Source organism: Mesoplodon bidens, assembly GCF_964165515.1.
Source record: "Mesoplodon bidens genome assembly, chromosome: 3".
NCBI lineage: Eukaryota > Metazoa > Chordata > Mammalia > Artiodactyla > Ziphiidae > Mesoplodon > Mesoplodon bidens.
In genome coordinates, this window is record NC_138178.1 from 94885500 (window position 1) to 94905442 (window position 19943).

Here is a 19943-nt window from a genome sequence, read left to right on the forward strand (position 1 = left end):
CGTTCTCTCCCACAGGCCCCGGCACAGGGCAGAGGAAGGAGCCTGGCAGGACAGCAAGGTGGAGGCTGGTGGCTGAGGGGTGCTTGAAGCAGCGGTGTGTGTAGTGGCGGCTGGTCAGTGAGGTTTCAGGCCTCGTCCAGGTCCGGAGGGCCAAGAGGAGGGAGTCACGTGTGACGCGGGTGAGGGGCGCGATTGCCTCACTTGCACCTCATTTTCATGGGGAGGAAGCACCGAGAAGGAGGGGCTGGGTGTTCAGCAAACTTTGCTTATTCAAAATGCTCAGTCCCAGCTGGACCCTGCTTCTCCCTCAGCTCCCACCTCCAGGGTGGTCCCAGGCTCCTCGGCCTCTGAGAGTGACCCCTGTGCTCTGGGACCCCACCTCTGTGGGGGTCCCTTCCCCTCGTGAGCTCCTTGCTCGCCCCCCTCAGTGTCCACCTGGGCAGCAGTATCCCCAGCTGGCCCCTTCCCACATCTGACCAGGCATGACCCCTGGGATGGAGAGGCCCCTGCTCCAGGGCGGCCAGGCCTCCAGGACCTGCTTCTCAGTGCTGAGCAGTACAGAGAAGGAAGCCCTGAGCAGGAAGTGCTGAGGCACTGGGTGAGGGTGGGGGGCTTTGCAGAGGGGAGCCCGGCCTCCCTGGGCAGGAGCAGCGACCACAGCCCCCCACTGCGGGCAGGCGGGATGAGGTTGATTTAAAAGGCAGATGGGCCTCTGGCCGAAGCACTCAGCTCTGCACCCAGCTACTGCCCGCCGCGGGCTGTAAGAGCGCCCAGACTTCCGGACTAGCTGGGGCGGGTGCCATGTGAGCCCAGCTAGTCCCCCCCCCAACCCCGCCCTCCTTCCTCCCCTCCTCCTGCGCGCTGTGTCTGCCCAGCCTCTCCTAAGACGGACGCTTGGCACTATGTCTCTGCTTAACCCTGTCCTTCAACCCCCCGGGGTGAAGGCCTATCTGAGCCAAGGGGAGCGCTTCATCAGATGGGATGATGTGAGTGGGGCTGGGCGGAGGGCTGCAGGGGTGGCGGCTGCGCTGCTTGGGGCTTTGCAGGGGGGTGGGCGCTGGCTTGGTTTATGTCTGCCAGGACTCAGGCGCCTCTGTGGCTTGGCCAGGCAGCTGACACAACTACCCAGATAAACAAACCTGGGTGGGAGGGTGTGTGCCCTGAGCCTGTGTCCCTTGGCTGCTGGGGCTAAGGCTCTGTGTCTGGATGTGGGAAGACGATAGCTGCCTGGGTGGTCATAGGAGGAAATTTCTTTGGGTCTGGGTCTTCCTTTCCCCAAAGCCCCCAAGAAGAGAAGGGTGTGTTGCTCCCGGTCTGGGCAGTGGGAGGAAAGGGGTCCCAGAGCTGAGCCAGGCCCCTACTCCCAGCACAGATAGCCCATTCCAGCCCCAGCCGGACGCCTGGACTGGAATCCTCGCCCCTCCCCACTCGGCCCCGGCCCTGTCCCTGTCCCTGGGTTGCCCTGCTCTCCCCCAGCTGCTGTGGGGTGGCCACGAAAGGCTCCTGGACCCCAAGTGAGAACTGGAGGCTCTCCTCCCAGGGGCCTGGGAGGGAACGGATAGACTTCTGCTTCCGCCAGCTGCTCTCAGCCTGGCTCCCTGACGCCGGCCCGTCTGCAGGGAAGGGGAAACCACACTTTGCCCTGTACCTCTGTCTCCACTGTGTCTGCTGCTTCCCAAACTGGGCCTGCTTCCCAGCCTCCAGTCCTCCAGGAGCCTGAAGATGTGTGTGTTGCCATAGGCCAGGGATTCTCCTGGGCGGGTGAGAGGAACAACTTGGGGCCCCTCCTTCAGGGAGGTAAGACGGCTGGGCTGGCCCAGCATGACAGTCAGCACTGGCTGCTCCCAGGAAGGGAACCTGAAGCCTCTGGACTGGCTGCGGGGGGAGGAAGGGCCCTTAGGGCTGGTTCCTTCTCCTTACAGGTGGGATGAGGGAGCTCTGAGTCTGTGAGTTAAGGCTCTCAGGCCTTTGGGGCTGGGCTAAGCTGAGTAATCTGGTTGCCATGGCTCTGGGGAGTGGGCCTGTGGTGAGAGGCTTTCTGCTTCTCCACGAGTGGTGTGGTCACTGCAGCATGGTGGAGCCATGTCCCAGGAGCCCGTGGAATGAGGGAAGTGGCTCAGAATGAAAAGTGAAGCGGCCTCTCGGCCTCTCTCCGTTCCTCTGGGAAGTGCGTGTAACCTGACTGGGCAGAGGGTCACCAGGGATGGGGACGTGCTATGTGGCCTTCTCTGCAAGCCAGCATCCGTGTACCTGGCAGGCCCGCTGCCCTCCCCAAGGCAGGGCACTGCAGGGTCCTGGATCCTGCCTCCCACGAGCAGGAATCTTCCCCGTCACGGGGCACACACACCTGCCAGACGAGGCTCTGCTCTCAGACTGCCTTTGGCCCAGTAGGCAGATGACCTGGGTACTGGAAAAGCACAATGCACAGGATGTAATCAACTCCCAGCTTACTTTTGTGTCCCACAGCCCGTTTACAATGTATTCTGTGGGAGAAGCTCCCCCATGACCCATGGAAGGAAACTCAGCCAGTCATGAGATGTTCCATTTGCTCCTGGGGAATAGACAAGCCTAGGACACTTTTCCTCACAAAGCCCAGTCTTACTTCAGAAACTAGTTATAACTCACAACTCCAGTCTTAATTTAGAATGACATCTTCTGCCCCACCTCCAAGAATGGTTTCAGGTGGGCTGCAGGCCCTGTGGAAAGGCCTGTGGGAGGGTTCCCTGATCTTCCTCTATGCCCACTAGGGGTGGGGTGCCATGAGGAAGGAGGGAAAGAGGTACCAAAGTTCTTAACTGAGCAGCTGCTATCACGAAGTGGGCCTGGCGGAAGTGTAAGGCTTCTTCTTTCTCTCAGGCGCATTTTTGAGGATTCTTAGGAGACCCTCCCACTGAGCTGGGGATCTCCTATTTAGGGTCCTCCTGCCATCTCTGTTTCAGGAGCTCACTTGAAATTACTTCTTTAGCCCCGCAGAATCCAGTTACCACCCTCAGCTTCCTGCACCTTCGGCTTTGCCCCTTTCTCCCACAGGCCCACTCTGGACCCAGAAAATACTCACGAGTTCATTGCCCCACAGACTCTGGGGGTTCAGGCTCACCTAGCACACCAGCATCTCTCTCACCCGCTCAGTTTCCTGGGCAGGAGTCAGACCCCAGTTTGCCATGCACCACAACTGCAGGGGTGACGAAAGCTCTCCAAGTGCGAGCTTAAGGTGAGGGGTCAGGTACCCCGACCCTCCCTTCGGGAGGGAAGGGAGCTCACAACACAGCTTTCTCCAAAATTAGGTTCCTCACACAGTATTCTCTTTCCCCCCATATCCTAACTGCCCCTGATCTGAGAACCTTTTTCTGGGCCATCTCCTTTGTAAATTCTGCATTTGGTCTGGTTTGGTGTGCAGCCAACTATCAGGCCTTGTTGGAAACTTCGATTTTAGTATCTTGTTATTTGTGCACACAGAGACCATTTAAATAAAAGGTAGGCTGTGTGCTCTGTGAGCGGAGCAGGAACTCAGAAGCGAGTTCATTTTTCATTCACTTGCTCCTTCAGCAAACATGGCGCGTGCAACTCATGGTCTAGTACAGGCTTGTTTCCCGGGAGTCCGGGAGCCCCTTGGGGATTTCCTGGAGGGGCTTCCAGGTCTGAGAACTGGCCCCCGCCCTGTTGTTGCAGCATGCTTCAGGAAAGGCTTTGCAGAAGCTAGTCTGATGGTATTTTAGGCAAGAGGGGCTGGGTGCTGAGGCTGGGAGGTGGGAAGGCACTTGGGACAGCTGGGGGGTGGGGCAGTGGAGGTTCATGGATGGAAGGGCTGGGCAGGCAGGAAGCTTAGGCAGCTTTGCGGGAGTTGGGCTCTCAGCTCTCACCGTGTTCAGCTCTTCTGGGGGTAGCATGGAGTCTTGGTGAGGGACATTCTACCTCTTTGGCTGAGCTGTGGGCCTTGAAAATAGTGTGAGGTGGGGGCCAAGACCCTGCTTGGGGTCTAGAGGGAGATCTTCTATTTGGGATTTAGAGGGAAACCCTCTTCTCTTCCAGAAATGTCATCTCCAATCCTCTACCCCTCCCCACCCCTGGTTCAGAGCTTTTAAGGCTTATACCCAGCCCTTAGCTCTGGAGAACAAAGAGAAACGCCTGCAGATCCCTGGGATGGCCACCTCCTAGGCAGATGGTGAGCTCTGAAACCCCTGGCCTGGGCCAGGAAAGCTCGGCCTGAAGTCTCAGAGCAGGGAGCTGACTCCTTCTCTCTGCAGGAAACAACAATAGCCTCCCCGGTTATCCTCCGTGTGGATCCCAAGGGCTACTACTTGTACTGGACATATCAGAATAAGGTGAGGCGGCCCCTACCTACCATGGCCCTGAGCTCCTGCTGTTCCATTGAGTCCAAGCAGCCTCCCGATGACACAGGGGTGGAGGTGTGGATGCCAGGAGTATAGAGTGACCCAGAAGGGTGGCTCTGGGGGGATCTCCTGTGGGCAGGGGCTATTTGCTTTGGGGGGGAGGATGCAGTCACTCCATCCATGGCTGCCTTGGGCCCAGATGCTTCAGCTTTAGTGTCCCTTGGAGAGAGAGAGAGAAAGGAATTAGAGCTACTGCTGAAGGCTGATTCCCTGCCTGTGGTTCTGGGTAAACTTGAGGGCTCAGAGAGATCAGAGAAGGTCCTCGGCACCTGGGCGGAAGGAAGGGAGGGGGAACCTGGGGAGAGTCCAGGATGGTGGAGGGGAGGCTGGAGGTCACAGCTCCCAAGTAACTGAGTGGCCAGGGGAGGAGTGGCCAGAGGGGAAGGGAGGAGCGTCACCATGAGGAAGGAGAGCCCGATCGCTGAGGAGGGAAGGCTGGGGTCTGGGAAGCCCCACAGTCCTGGCATCTAGAGAAGGCAGCTGGCCAAGGTGTGAAGGGCTGTGAAGCTCCCTCCTCGCTGCCCTTCATTCTTGACCTGATGTCTTTGTCCACATCCTGTCTTTGCTCCTACCAGGAGATGGAGTTTCTGGATATCACCAGCATCCGGGACACCCGCTTTGGGAAGTTTGCCAAGATGCCCAAGGTAAGTGGGCCCAGTAGCAGCCCAGGCTCAGCAAGGCCACCAGCTCCACGGGGCTGGGGCAGGAGTCCCTGTGGGGGCAGGGAGCCTGATCTCTGGAGCCAGGGAAGGGTCCGTGGGCTGAGCAGAGGGTCTCTCCCTGAGCTGAGGAAGGGGTATGACTGCTCCCTGGCTTGCTGGGGCTTTGGTATCAGGGCACAGTGGATGGAGATGTTGCGTGGCCACCTACTGCCCCTAGAGCACCCCAGGCTGTCTGAGAGGTGTTGCTTGCATCCTCTCCCCCTCCACCCCGACTGCTTTGCCTATATTTGCCTAATGCTGGTAGGAAAATTGGAGGAAGGGATTGGTGGAAAGCAGGATTCCCTGAGACTGGGGACTAAGAATCTGTCTTCAAATGAAAAATGGCAAACAAAATCCACAGAACTCCCAGGCCCCAAAGTCTTGGTTAATCTCTTCCTGTGGGCCTCTCCCTCCCGTGGCTCCTAAGATGGGCATGGATGGGATGCCACCCCCGTGGGCCAGATTTCAAGTGGCTGAGAGGGAAAGACAGGGAGAGCCACAGTGGGCAGGGATGGGGGCACACACCTCTGATCCTAACTGTGTCACGACCTGCTGCAGAGCCAGAAGCTCCGGGATGTCTTCAACATGGACTTTCCTGACAACAACTTCCTGCTGAAGACGCTCACCGTGGTGTCTGGCCCCGACATGGTGGACCTCACCTTCCATAACTTCGTCTCCTACAAAGAGAACGTGGGCAAGGTGCACCGGGGGCGCCTGGTCTGGGGCTGGGCACCTGGGACAGCCTGAGAGACGGGCCGGGGCCACGACGTTGGGCGGCACCTTTGTGGTTGGGGGCCTGACTGCTGTGCCCTGGGGTCCTGCAGGACTGGGCTGAAGATATCCTGGCTCTGGCCAAGCACCCGCTGATGGCCAACGCCTCCCGCAGCACCTTCCTGGACAAGAGGTAAGTGCCTGCCTGCCTGGCCTAAGCGCATGGGGCTAAGTGTGTCAGCCCGGGCCTTGACGGGCTGCTTTCTGCCCACCAGCCTGGTGAAGCTCAAGATGCAGCTCAACCCTGAAGGGAAGATTCCTGTGAAGAAGTGAGTCTCCCCTCCCCCCTCCCCACATGTCCTCTGAGCTCCCCAAGGCCTTCCCTCTCCAGGCCTGACCCCTCTCTTGGCCTGGTGCTTTTCTCTGCTTCTTCAGTTTTTTCCAGATGTTTCCTGCTGACCGCAAGCGGGTGGAAGCTGCCCTCAGCGCCTGCCACCTCCCAAAAGGCAAGGTGAGTGGTTCCCCCCTCCCCAGCCCACCCCCAGCATTCTCCTTCTCATCTGAGTTGCCTTGGACTGGAGGGCACCCTGGGCAGGCCTGGTGGGGATGGGGAGGGCAGGAATGACAGTTCAGTCCCAGCCAAGAGCCCGAAAAGTCAGTTCACTCTAGAGCCACCGGTTCCTGATACAAGGCACAGTGACAGAACCGGGGCAGGGGGTTGAGGTGCCGGGTTCAGAGCAGGTTGGTCTATACCTCTTGAGCTCCAATAGGAAAACATTTTTCCTTTCTTTTTACTTAAGTAATTTTTAATTACAACTCGTATGCTGGGTCACCCCATGAGATGCCTTATGTGACTTACAAAAAGGAGCCCTCTGGGCAGATGCAGCCCTGAGCCAGGGTTCCTGCCTGGCGGGGGTAGATCTCAGGCCCCTGTCCTCCCTTGGCCGGTGCCTTTGTGGATTCCATGGAGTCTTTTCTCCTGGTAAGAATTTGGAATGTTATAAATAAATAAAACTAAGGCCTCATAGATCACTTCTCCACATGAATCCCAGAAGGAATACTTCCCCCACACTCAACTCTACGGAGCTGGTGACCCCTTGGTGCAATGAGCCACAGGGGATGCAAGCTTGGGGTTGGGGAGAGGGTGGGAATGGGCTGCTGCTGAGGGCACCACTTGGGCTGTCACGTCCAGCCTCCTTTTCTCCTGCCTCCTGAGTTCCCACCTTGGCTAAGTCCTCCTTATTTAGCAGCTCTCCTGCATCCCGGGAGGAGCCGTTGCGCCATCTTTGCTTGCAGCTGATGGGTCCAAGATTCGGTCTAGCTATCCTGCTCAGAGCCTCTGTTCCAAACTAAGACTGATGATGGCTTTCCAGAATGATCCTGGAAAACATTTGATGGGTTTTTCTGGAATGGAATGCAAAGGCACAGAATCCCTGAATGCCACCAAATCTACTTTCTGTTTCTGTTTCTATGGATTTGTCTATTCTGGACATTTCATGTAAATGGAATCATACAATATGTGATCTTTGATGTCAGGCTTCATTCATTTAGCACAGTGTTTTCAAGCTTCATCCATGTTGTAGCATGTATCAGTAGTTCATTCCTTTTTATTGTAGAATACTATTCCATTGTGTGGATATACCACATTTTGTTCAACAGTTGATGGACATTTGGGTTGTTTCCACTTTTGGGCTATTACGAATAATGCTGTTATGAATGATTCTGTCTGGACGTATGTTTTCAAGTCACTTGAGGACATACCTAGGGGTGGAATTCTTCGGTCATATGGTAACTCTATACTTAACATTTTGAGGAAATGCCACACTGTTTTCCAAAATGACTATACCATTTTACAATCCCACCAGCATTGTATGAGGGTTCCAATTTCTCCACATCTTCATCAACACTTGTTATTGTCTGTCTTTTTTTTTTCTTTTTTTTACTTTAGTCATCCTGTGAGTGTGATGTGGTATCTCATTGTGGTTTTATGTTATTTATTTATTTATTTTGGCCACGCCACCCATCTTGCGGGACCTCAGTCCCCCAATAAGGGATCAAACCCGTGCCCCCTGCAGTGGAAGTTCAGAGTCCTGACCGTTGGACCGCCAGGGAATTCCCCTCATTGCGGTTTTGATTTGCATTTCCCTAAGGACTAACGATGCTGACTGAGCATCTCTTCATGTGCTTCTTGGTCATTCGCATATCTTCTTTGGAGAAATATCTATTCAAATTCATTGCCCATCTTTCAGTTGGGTTTTCTTTAGTGTGAAGTTGTCTACTACTGGATATCTGATTTGCAAATATTTTCTCCCATTCTTTTTACTTTATTGACAGTATCCTTTGGAACACCAAAATTTTTAATTTGGATGAAGTCCAATCTGTCTATTTTTTGTTATTGTGCCTTGTGCTTTTTGGTGTCTCCAACTATGGTTGTTGAACTGTCTATTTCTCCCTTCAGTTCTGTCAGTTTTGCTTCGTGCATCTTGGGGTTCCGTTGTCAGGTGCATTGTTTATATGCAAATTGCTTCTTTTTGAAAATTTATCCTCCATTTAAAAAGAAAAAGATAGCCCACAGCTCTGGCAAACAGCGAAGCTTGCTTCTGAGCTCTTTTCTTCCCAGTTCTGGTCATTCTTAGTTTGAATCCTGTCCCAGCCAAGAGACTGGCCAGTATCAATCCAGGGGCAAAGCAAACCAGCTAAGATGCTCTCTGCTCAGCAACCAGGGCCTTGAAAAGTGGGGGCTCAGGGTGCCCTTGATGCTCTTCTGTCTGTCCTGAGCCCTCCCTCTCCCCGGGCTGCCTCGCGCAGGGCTGGGCCTAGTCTCTAGTGCTGGAAGGTGGGGGCAGGAGTCATCAGGTGACTCTCTATCCCCCAGAATGATGCCATCAATCCCGAGGACTTCCCAGAATCCGTCTACAAGAGTTTCCTCATGAGCCTTTGTCCTCGGCCAGAAATAGATGAGATCTTCACTTCCTAGTGAGCTTCTTGGGCTGGGCTGGTCTTGGGGAAGGGGTGGTGGCTAAAATTCCCACCTGCCATGCTGACAATTAGGTAGCATTGCTGGAGAAGGGGGTTGTCCTAGCTCCCACTACCCACACCCCAGCCCCCAGCCCAGGGGATACAGAGGAGACCTGTGCTCCTCTCTTTGGCCTGCAGCCACGCCAAGGCCAAACCCTACATGACTAAGGAGCACCTGGCCAAATTCATCAACCAGAAACAGCGCGACTCCAGGCTCAACTCCCTGCTGTTCCCGCCTGCGCGGCCTGACCAGGTGCAGGGCCTCATCGACAAGTACGAGCCCAGAGGCATCAACGTGCAGAGGGGTGAGGACTAAGGGAACTTCTGATCCTCCACGGTCCTCTCCGGTCCTGGCAGCCGGGCTGCTGCCCTGACAACCACCCCTGTCCCCCAGGCCAGCTGTCCCCCGAGGGCATGGTGTGGTTTCTCTGCGGGCCAGAGAACAGTGTGCTGGCCCAGGACAAGCTGCTGCTGCACCACGACATGACGCAGCCGCTCAACCATTACTTCATCAACTCCTCCCACAACACCTACCTGACAGGTGGGCCCTGGCGACCTCACTGCCAACCTCTCCTTTTACGGGGGCTGTTCCTGCTCCCTGAATCCCCTGCAGGGGTTGCCCACAGGGCTGCCCCATGATGGAGTGGGGCGGGGCAGAGCTGGACTGCCCTTGAGTGAAGCCCCCGCCCCTCGCCCCTCCTCTGGCTCAGCCGGCCAGTTCTCAGGCCTTTCCTCTGCCGAGATGTACCGCCAGGTGCTGCTGGCGGGCTGCCGCTGCGTGGAGCTGGACTGCTGGAAGGGGAAGCCTCCTGATGAGGAGCCCATTATCACCCACGGCTTCACCATGACCACAGACATCTATTTCAAGGTGAGGCTCGTCGTGTGGAGGCTGGTGGCAGTGGCACTAGGGAAGGGCCCTGGGCCATGAGCTTTTTGGGGTTGGGGGGAGTGAGGCCTGAGAGGAGGGATGGCTGGGAGGCCTCGGACCAGTGTGGGTCCAGAGAGGACCAGAAGAGACACGGGGCCAAGAGTGGCCCTCCAATTCTATGTGTGTGTTGAAACTGGGGAGTGGGGAAGGATGCCGTTGAGGGAGGCGAAGCCTGGAGGCACAGCACTGACCTCCCCATGGGGTCTCCTTCTCCTCCAGGAAGCAATTGAAGCTATTGCAGAAAGTGCCTTTAAGACCTCCCCTTATCCGGTCATCCTGTCGTTTGAAAACCACGTGGACTCGTGCGTATCCAGGCCATCCAGCCTCATTCTCTACCCTGTCCCCATCTCCCGCCTGCAGCTGCCCCTCCCCACAACTGTCCCCAGCCTCTAGCCATGCCTTCTGGCTCTCTCCCGGGTCTCAACACAATCTCCTTGGGACCCCAGGCTCTCCTGCCTGTGTCCCTGCCTCCCCAACATCTTGAGCCCCTGATCTGGGTCATCAGGGGGCACAAAAGGATGGACAAGAGGGTGGAGTGGAGCTGCTGAACCACATCCACTTCTGCTCCCTGCAGACCCCGCCAACAGGCTAAGATGGCCGAGTACTGCCGAACGATATTTGGGGATATGCTGCTCACAGAGCCACTGGAAAAGTTCCCAGTGAGTGGACTTCACTGTGGGGCATCTGGGTCTGAGGGCTGGGGAGCCAGAGCAGGGTGCCAGATTAAGGAGGCAGATGTCCCCAGAGGATGCTGGGGTTCATTTGGGAGGACTGGGGCTGGGGTCCTATCATCTACCACGTGTTAGGCACTGTGCTGGGCTTGGGGGGTATGTCAGTAGCAGAGGGGCAGTCCCAGCCTTCAGATCACTTACCCTCTAGTCAGGAGGCAGACAAGTAACCAGGCCATTACAACCACTGGCTGCTACGAGAGCACCTGGGGCTTCAGATCTGGTCTTGAGGATCAGGGAAGGCTTCCTGGAGGAGGTGATGGCTAAGCTGAAACCTGAGGGAAAGAATGGAGTTATCTTGGTGAGAGTGGGGAAGGGTGTTCTAGGCAGGCTGAGTAGTTGAGAAAAGATCACTGAGGAGCTGGGATAAGTTGGGTCAGGCAGGGGGTTAGCGCACGAGGTGGGAGTGATGAGAGGAGAGGCTGGAGAGTTAGGCTGGGGGCAGGTGCAGCATAGCTTGCCATGCAGGAGCTTGGGCTACACCCTGAAGGTGCGGAGATAGTGCTGAGGACCCTCTCTCCTCTCCCACAGCTGAAACCAGGCATCCCCCTGCCCAGCCCTGAGGATCTCCGAGGCAAGATCCTCATCAAGAACAAAAAGAACCAGTTTTCTGGTCCCCCAGCCCCCAGCCAGGAGCCGGGTGGGGAGGCTGAGGGGAGCGGCCCACCCAATGTCCCTGTGGGTGAGGACACAGGTGAGTCCGCCTGGGAGGAGTGGGGGTGGCCGTGGAGGAGCACCTGGAATGGGAGAGAGGGGCTGGGCCTGGAGGGGAGAGCCAGCCTGGTGTGGGGGTCTCCCCCACCCCCAGTGCTGATGGAGCTGTATGTGGCAGTGTGGGCTGGTGAGGAAGGGGCTGAGCTGGAGGAGGAGGAGGTGGAAGAGGAAGAGGAGGAGTCGGGAAGCCTGGATGAAGAAGAGATGAAGAAGATGCAGTCAGATGAGGTGTGTGGGGAGCCCCGAGGCCCTTCTGCCAGCTCCACTGCAGAGCCCTCCAGGCGGGGGCGTGGGACCGGGTCCCTGGGCTCTGAACTGGCCTCTTCCCCATCCTCCCCCCTTCTCCCTAGGGCACAGCGGGCCTGGAGGTGACGGCTTACAAGGAGATGTCCAGCCTAGTCAATTACGTCCAACCCACCAAGTTCATCTCCTTCGAGTCCTCTGCCCGTGAGTTAGCATGCGGTGGTGGTAAGCTGGAAGTTAGGCTAGATTCAGGAGAAGGCCCTTAGGAAGCGTGTCCAGGTGCCACAGCAGCCTGATGGGTGGGGGTGAGGGCGAGGCGGGTCCTCCCTCTCCTTGGGCTGGGGGCCCTGTTTATAAATACCCAGCAGAGGAGCCAGGCAAAGGCATGTTTAAGTGGCAGTGGCTCCCAGTGTCCCATCACTGTACTGAGAACTTGGCACCAAGCGGAATGCTCTGGAGTGTGTCGGTGACAGGCAGGTCATTTACCAAGGGCCACCTCAGCCGGGCGGCCTGGGGCTCCTGCAGCTTCCTTCTGTGGCTGCCTGGGCATGAGAACTCCTGGGATGGGGAGGAAGGCAAAGAAACCAGCCAGCGCACACCTGCCCCTTGTTCCCTTCCCTTTCTGAGCGCGTCCGTGCTGTTTACCTTTATCTTCTCCGGACACGCGCGCTAAGAGTTCCTCTCACCCTCTGTGCACAGCCCCGACACGAACACCTTTTTCTGTACGCGCTCTGCAGCACTGGCTCCTCATCCCTGAAGCCCCAGCCTGCACCCCCTCCTGTGCACCACCCTTGCTGTGTGCCTCTTACCCCTGCACCCTGCTCCCTGGGCATCACAGCGTGTTCCTGACCCCCTGGGCTCATCGCTGTGTGTTTCCCACAGCCTCTGCGTCCACCCAGGGCACGTACCCCACCCTTTAGGACTCTGGCACGCACACCCCATCCCTGTGCGTATGTATCCACTGTGCGTACCCTTTACCTCCAGCACACACTGCTACCCACACAGATCTGCACATTCCCCACCCCAGGGGTGGCCCCTCAACTCTCAGCCCTCGGTGGAAACGCTAGGTTGGAGGCATCTCTGTGCTGGAGGGAGCCGCACCACAGGGGAGGGCAAGTCTGTGGGAGGGGTCAGGCTGACGCGGACTCTCCTTCCTCTTTCTCCCCTACACAGAGAAGAACCGAAGTTATGTCATTTCCTCCTTCACGGAGCTCAAGGCTTACGACCTGCTCTCCAAGTCCTCAGTGCAATTTGTGGAGTATCCTTGAGACCTCAGTGCCAGGGTCCCCGGTGGGGTGGAGGGAAGGGGGAGGCCTGGGACGGGGCTCGCAGGGGGTCTGTGGGTCTTCGCGGCGCAGGTGGCTTTGCTGGCTCCTATACCCTGCGGCAGCTACAACAAGCGCCAGATGAGCCGCATCTACCCCAAGGGCACCCGCATGGATTCCTCCAACTACATGCCCCAGATGTTCTGGAATGCTGGTTGCCAGATGGTTGCCCTCAACTTCCAGACGATGGGTGAGGGCATGCTCAGGCCCTTAAGAACCTTCCCCTGCCCCTCCCACCTTTACCCCTTCCCTGGGGAGGGGGTGTCTTTGGAACAGACCTGGGGGCCGGGGGGCTGATGTTCATTTAGGCTCTGGGCGCATGTGCATGTGTGCGAGCGTTTAGTGCATCAGCTCATGCCTATGTGACTGCACGTATACGAGTATGTCTGTGATGATGCCAGGGTGCTGGCATGGGTTCTGGCTGCTCGGCCTGAGTGGGTCTGTGGGAACACCTGCTCCACTGGCCTCAACTCCCACTGTGAGCTTGAGGTCCGGTTGTGGCTTTGCTCCTGCTGACTCCAGGTTGCGGGCCCTTCCTGAGAGATGAGACCCTAAGGAACCAGGCTGGGACATGAGAAACCCTCATCCTCACGGTCCACCCAACCTCCCCATTTGCGAGACGGGAAAGGCTGGGAAATGTGGAAAGAGAGGCTGCGTGCAAACCCAGAGCTGGGCCGCCCTTCCTGAGTGCCCTTGTCCCCCCAGACCTGCCCATGCAGCAGAACATGGCGCTCTTTGAGTTCAACGGGCAGAGTGGCTACCTCCTCAAGCATGAGTTCATGCGTCGGTTGGACAAGCAGTTCAACCCCTTCTCGGTGGACCGCATCGACGTGGTGGTAGCCACCACCCTTTCCATTACGGCAAGGCCCTGAGGTGGACAAGTGGCCGGGAGGGCTGGGGTCTTGAGGAGAAAGACACAGGAGCCCCACTCCTCCATTCCCAACCCCCTCCCCGATATCCCGAAAACTTCAGCCCCAGCCAGTTCGTGAAGTAGCAAGTTGCCTTGGAAACTGCCTCCTCCTCAGCACTGGAGGCTGCCTCTTGGTCCCCATGGAAACCAAGGGGAAGGGCTGAGGCTGGGGTGGGGGAGGGGAGAAGAGTGGGGCAGCAGGAGCCCCAGGCCCCGGGGGGAGGGCCGTGTTCCTTCCTCGCTGGGGAGGGAGGTGGGGAGTCCCACACCTCTTCCCTAAATGCTGGAAGCACCCTGGGTGCCAGAGCTTAGCTGTAACCCTTAAGCCACACAGCCTCTACTCTGTGGCCAGACTTGAATGGGGCTCTTCACAGTATCCAAGAATGGATGTTTCAGCTAGGGGGAATGGAGGCCCTAAGTTCTGGCCTGGGTGGGGGAGCTGATGCTGGTCTCCCATGGGCCCCAAACTCCAGGTGATCTCTGGGCAGTTCCTGTCAGAACGCAGTGTGCGCACCTATGTGGAAGTGGAGCTGTTTGGCCTTCCTGGGGACCCCAAGAGGCGCTATCGCACCAAGCTGTCACCCAGTACCAATTCCATCAATCCTGTCTGGAAGGAGGAGCCCTTTGTCTTTGAAAAGGTGGGGTGGCTAGATCAGGGCAGGGGCTGGGATCTGTCCCTGGTTCTTGGTCTCTACTTGTAGAAGAGAAATTACATAAAGGGATTTCCTTGATCCTCCTCCTCTCCCACCCCTCATCTGTGCCCTCCTGAGTTTCAAGAGTCCAAAAACCAAGTTTACAGAAATTTACTTTGTGGGCAAGTTTTGTATGTGTGTGTACATGTGTGTATGTGCATGCTTGTCCATGTTACGATTAGAGGCAGAAATGTGAACTCCCAGACCAGGGTGCAGGGACCCAAGGAATCATGGGGGCCTTTTGCTCCCATTGGATACTTGTTGACAAAGCTTCCAAGGGCTGTCTGCACCACGCCCCCTGGAGCCCTGGGCTGCACATCCAGCTGTCTGCCCTGTGTGGACCAGCCATGACATGAGCCCTTAGGATGTCTATGTGTGTGGCTTAGAGTGGGCCCTCTGTCCACACCAAATCCAGTAAAGCCTGCCATGTTCTCACACTGACCCTAGATTTCTGGAATCAGGGAAGGGGGGCAGCTTGGCCACTCTCTCCCTTCTCCAGCTTGTCCTGTCCTGAACTCTCCCCAGATCTTGATGCCTGAGCTGGCCTCCCTCAGGGTGGCTGTGATGGAGGATGGCAACAAGTTTCTTGGACACCGCATCATCCCCATCAATGCCCTGAATTCTGGTAAGGATAGGGGTTCTTCTTTGCTGTTCCCAGTGGGTCTGAGACCAAGACCAGCATCAGGATCCCGTCCAGAGTGTGGGGCAGCTTCAGGGAGGTGGCCTTGTCATGTTATCAGCCCGGGAAAGTGGGGCAGGAATAGGACCTCTCCAGGAAACTGACAGAGGTGGGGACTCTGCCCACCCAACACAATGTCTCTAATTCTCTGGAACTACTGGGGCGGTTTCCCAAGTAGCTGACACTTATTGGGCACTTAAAATGCTTTACGGGCTTATAACACTTTCTCACTTAATCCTAACAATAACCACATGAGGTAGAGCCAGACTGAAGCCAGACGTGTCGAGCACTGGGCTGCTGGTGAGCAGTGCTGGGCAGCAGTGGGTTCTGCCTCACTGGCCACCCGGTCATGTCCCACAGGATACCACCATCTGTGCCTGCACAGTGAGAGCAACATGCCGCTCACCATGCCTGCACTCTTTGTCTTCCTGGAGATGAAGGACTATGTACCTGACACCTGGGCAGGTGGGAGGCCCGTGGAATGTTGGAAGCCCCAGGGTGTCCATCCCCCCCCCTCTCCGCAAGCCAGCCTCCAGAGCGGGGCAGGACAGGGTATCCTGGCATAGGTGAGGATGGGGGAGGCTCCCAGGTACATCTCCTTATCAGGCCCACCATGTCCCTGTGCACCCAGATCTCACGGTGGCCCTCGCCAATCCCATCAAGTTCTTCAGTGCCCATGATAAGAAGTCTGTGAAGCTCAAGGAAGCCATGGGAGGCCTGCCTGAGGTCTGTGTTGTTAGGTCCACTGCCAGGGGCCCCCACGAGCTGCACCCTCTCTGTGGGAAGATGAGGGAGGGGGCAGAGTCCAGGGCTCAGGGAGAGAAGCACCTTCCTAACACGCCCTCCCTACACAGAATCCCTTCCCTCTTGGGAGTCCAATTGCCCGCCAGGTCAATGGGGCATCGGCTCCAACAAGCAACGGGTCAGCAGGTACGCACTGCGGGGTCCCCCCACCTACCAGAAGGGTCTTGATCTCTCCGCTGCACCGGTAGGTACATCCCAGACGGGGGCAGATCTCTATAAAAACAAAAACAAAAACAACCCCGAAAACTTTCACCTGGGGAGGAAACGGCTGCATGTGAAGCCTCGGGCTGGGCAGTGCGCAGCAGGGGGCCCACACCGCCACCCCCGGGAGGCGCGGGAGCGGCCGAGCCGAGGGCACCGGAGAGCCTCTCCTTTGGCTCTTGCAGCAGCCGGGGCCAAGGCCAGGGAGGAGGCCACGAAAGAAGCTGCGGGTAAGGCCTGCTGAGACCGAGGGACGTTGGGGTCGAGCCCAGGGAGGGTCCGGGACTCGGGGTGGGGGGCGGTTCCCGGGGGGCGCGCGCCTCACCCCTGCCCCAGCAGAGCCGCGGACCGCCAGCCTGGAGGAGCTGCGGGAGCTGAAGGGCGTCGTGAAGCTGCAGCGGCGGCACGAGAAGGAGCTGCGGGAGCTGGAGCGGCGCGGCGCGCGGCGCTGGGAGGAGCTGCTGCAGAGGGGCGCGGCGCAGCGGGCCGAGCTCCGGCCGCCGGGCGCTGGGGGCGGCGGCGAGGGTCGGGGCCGCAAGCTCGGCCCGGGGAAAGGCTCCCGCAAAAAGAGGTAAGGGCGGCGGAGGCATCCGGCCCCCCGCGGCTCGGGCGCGGGCGGCCTGGGGCTCACGGCTTGTTGCCACATGGCCTCCGCAGGACCCCGCCGGGCGAGGACCCCGCCGGGGCGGCGCCGGCCGAAGACCCCGAGGGTGCGGACGCGCGTCTGCGAGAGCTGAGGGACAGGCTGGAGCTGGAGCTGCTGCAGCAGGGCGAGGAGCAGTGCGAGTGTGTCCTGAGGCGCAGGGCGCAGCAAGTGGCCGAGGTACCAGCGTGAGGGAGGGGAGGCAGCGAGGGCCCGACCGACCCCACACCCTCTGCACAGCCAAGGGCATCTCTTCCGTCTTAGCTCAGCCGGTCCTTCCTCTCCCTCAGCAAATAACCAAGATGATGGAGCTGGCCAGAGAGAAACAGGCTGCAGAGCTGAAGACCCTCAAGGAGACTTTGGAGATGTACGTATGCCTGCCTCCCTTCTACGCCTGACTCTTACCTCCCAGGAGGGCCCAAGTCTCAGGAAGCATCTTCCTGATGCCTGTTTCTCTGCAGTGACACCAAAGAGGTGAAGAAAAAGCTGGAGGCCAAGAGGCTGGAGCGGATCCAGGCCATGATGAAGGTCACCACAGACAAGATGGCTCAGGAGAGGTGAGCCCTGGAGGGGAGGCGCAGGACTCAAACTCCAGGCCCGGTGCTGAGCAGGGACCACACTGGGTGGGAAGGGGCCTTCCTACAAGTGGGTCCTGACTTGCTTCCCAGAGATGTGCCTGTCTCCTGGTTCTGGAAAGTTAATTCTACTTCCGTCACCTCTGATCAGAGAATGTCCTCCTTAGGCAAAACACAGATGCCACCACTATTTGAGGAGAGAGAAGAATTTAAGGGAAAATCAAGTGTGTAAAGAGGGAGGTGAAACCTTGGGAGAGCTGATTCCCACCTGCACTTTCCCATGCATGCCTTGAAGAACAGTGCATTTTAGTGAGGAAGCCCTTCCCTTAAAGGGCCCCCAGGGCTGCCAATATCTCCTTAGGATCCTCCTTGGGTCCCCATGCTTACCCCTCTGGCTGGTTCCCAGACCAGACATAGATGCATGCCAGCCACAGAGGGTTCTACGATGGAGTTCTCATGTTGCCTACACCCTGTGGAGGCTTTGTCTCATCCAGCTCTTCCCAGGGGCCTCCTGCCCTCTCTGAAACTCTGATCACCCCAACAGGTTGAAGAGAGAGATTAACAACTCCCACATCCAGGAGGTGGTGCAGGTCATCAAGCAGGTGTGTAAGAGCTGTGCCCTTCCCAAACACACTCTCTCTCTCTCTGAGGGAAGGAGTGGCCCCAAGGCCTTTACTTTGCCCTTACTGAGATGCACTCAGCTGATGGGCTGAGTGGCCCATCAGCTAGGGATGGGGGGAGAGGCAGTAGAGGGGAGGGGCTTCCCGTAGGCCATCCAGGGTTCTGACCTTTGTGCAGAGGTTGGGATACCAGCCTAAAGGAGTCTGTCTTTGGCCAGCTGCCCTCGATGGAAATGATATGGGCCAGCTGGCCAAGGGGAGGTGGGATTGGGGTGGGTGAGTAAGAGGGAGCAAGGGGGCTTCCAGAGTCAGGCTTCCAGGGAGTCAGAAGAGGAAGGAAAGCCCTGTGGAGAATGTCCCTAAAGCTCCCTGGGGATTACTAACAACAGTAACAGAGCTACCAGCTCCTGAGTCCCGACCTTGTGCAGGCACTAAGCCGGGTGCTTCACATGAACCGTCTCATATAATCCTTCATAATCCAGCAAGACAGGTACTATTATCCTCATTTTACAAATTAAAAAACAAAACAAAACAAAAAAACCCAACTTTTCAAAGGTTAAGGAATTTGTCAAAAGGCTCACAGCTGGTTGACTGGGATTGTAGCTGGATTTCACCCCAGATTGCCTGCTTATGCTGTCCTGATTCTCTGTCTCTCACTCCTGCCCAGATGACAGAGAACCTGGAGAGGCACCAGGAGAAGCTGGAAGAGAAGCAGGCAGCCTGCCTGGAACAGATCCGGGAGATGGAAAAGCAGGTGACGGGGGGACCACTACCCTGGCCCACAGCAGAGCTGGCTTGGCTCCAGGGTGTAAAGGGACCCAGCTCTGGGGAGCTGCCAGTCAAGAGGTGGATGGTGGTGGGGGACTCGCCCCTCTCCAGGGGGTCAGGGCTCTGATTCCCAGAGGATCATGAGGCAGCTCTGCAGATCTCTTTGCTTGATTGGAATTCCCTCTCCTGAAAGACCCCCTGATGGGCTCCACTACCCCCCCCCCCCCCCGATCTCCTGGGAGGTCTGAACAAACCAGGCATCTCCTGGTTCCACTGTTCAGGTGAGGAAGAGTGGGCAGGTGGCCCATCCTGAGCCAGGGGGTGGTCCTTGCTGTCCCCACAGTTCCAGCAGGAGGCGCTGGCAGAGTACGAGGCCAAGATGAAGGGCCTGGAGGTGGAAGTGAAGGAGTCGGTGAGGACCTGCCTCAGGGCCTGCTTGCCCTCTGCGGAGGAGGACAAGCCTGAGAGGCCCTGCCGGGTCTCCAGGGAGCTGTGTGAGCAGGATGCACTCACAGAGAACACAGATGCCCAGGAGAGCCTCCTCTGATGCCCTCATGCCCTTGGGACATTCTGCAAGGACATTCACCCTTCTCTGGGACGTGGGTCCATTCCCCCTGGAGGAAAGGGCCCCAGCACCGTGAAGCTGCGGGAAGCTGGAGCTCCCTTGGACACTGGAGCCCCTTTCTCAACAGCCAGGCTAAGTAGGAGGCAGGAAGCAGGCCAGCTGGGGCCCATCTGGGGCCTGAGGTCCTCTCCATCCAACATCCTGCCCCTCCTGCTTCCGCTTCCCTTCTGAACAAGCGTCTGTCACATGTTTGTTGAGGGCAAAAGAATATGAACTTGGAGGCATGAAATGGGGCCCTGGCCCCACTCTGCATTTCCTAGTGTGCCACTCTGGACTCAGTTTCCTCACCTGGAGGGTTAGGCCCGGCCACCTGGAACCTCCACTCCAACACGTGTAGTTCAAGCAGGTCCAAACTCCAAACTCTCCTGCCATAAGGCGGGCAGCTCACCCTGGCTTCTAGGCCCCATCTTGGGCTTGCCCTGAGTTGGCCTCATGGTCAGCTCCCTGATACAGAGTCCAGCTCTTCCTTCCAGCTCCCTGGGGACAGCTGCTCCCCGGATCCCAGGCTAAGGTACCTTCCCTGCCTCCTGCCCTTGGGGGATGGCAGGCTGATGTGGAAAAGCTGCCTCAGCTGTGTGGCCCTCAGGCCACTGAGACAACTGGGGCTGGGGGTGAGGGGAGAAGGACGGCCTTTCGGGCACTCTCCCACCCAGAGCCCAGCCACCCC

The 19943-nt window shown here is 57.7% G+C and overlaps 1 protein-coding gene across 13 annotated transcripts; it reads left to right on the top strand.

Annotated features, from left to right (window-relative positions):
- Positions 1-877: 877 nt before the first annotated feature.
- PLCB2 (phospholipase C beta 2) lies at positions 878-19943 on the top strand. 13 transcript variants are annotated; one of them, XM_081228808.1, is made up of 32 exons: positions 878-986; positions 4245-4322; positions 4967-5035; positions 5651-5791; positions 5917-5996; positions 6079-6132; positions 6239-6314; positions 8679-8779; positions 8960-9126; positions 9216-9362; positions 9532-9689; positions 9969-10051; positions 10324-10408; positions 11009-11171; positions 11310-11419; positions 11542-11638; positions 12608-12692; positions 12825-12949; positions 13465-13619; positions 14143-14307; positions 14887-14986; positions 15401-15505; positions 15672-15766; positions 15895-15970; positions 16231-16275; positions 16382-16616; positions 16703-16868; positions 16979-17055; positions 17150-17245; positions 17808-17865; positions 18551-18637; positions 18995-19943. In XM_081228808.1, exons 1-32 carry the CDS (start codon positions 903-905, stop codon positions 19196-19198), a joined length of 3567 nt encoding a protein of 1188 aa, XP_081084934.1. In that variant the 5' UTR covers positions 878-902; the 3' UTR covers positions 19199-19943. The 13 variants fall into 13 exon arrangements, 11 of the variants coding, with proteins under 11 accessions (XP_081084934.1, XP_081084935.1, XP_081084936.1 ...); XM_081228809.1 differs by having other exon boundaries at positions 16385-16616; XM_081228810.1 differs by having other exon boundaries at positions 16234-16275.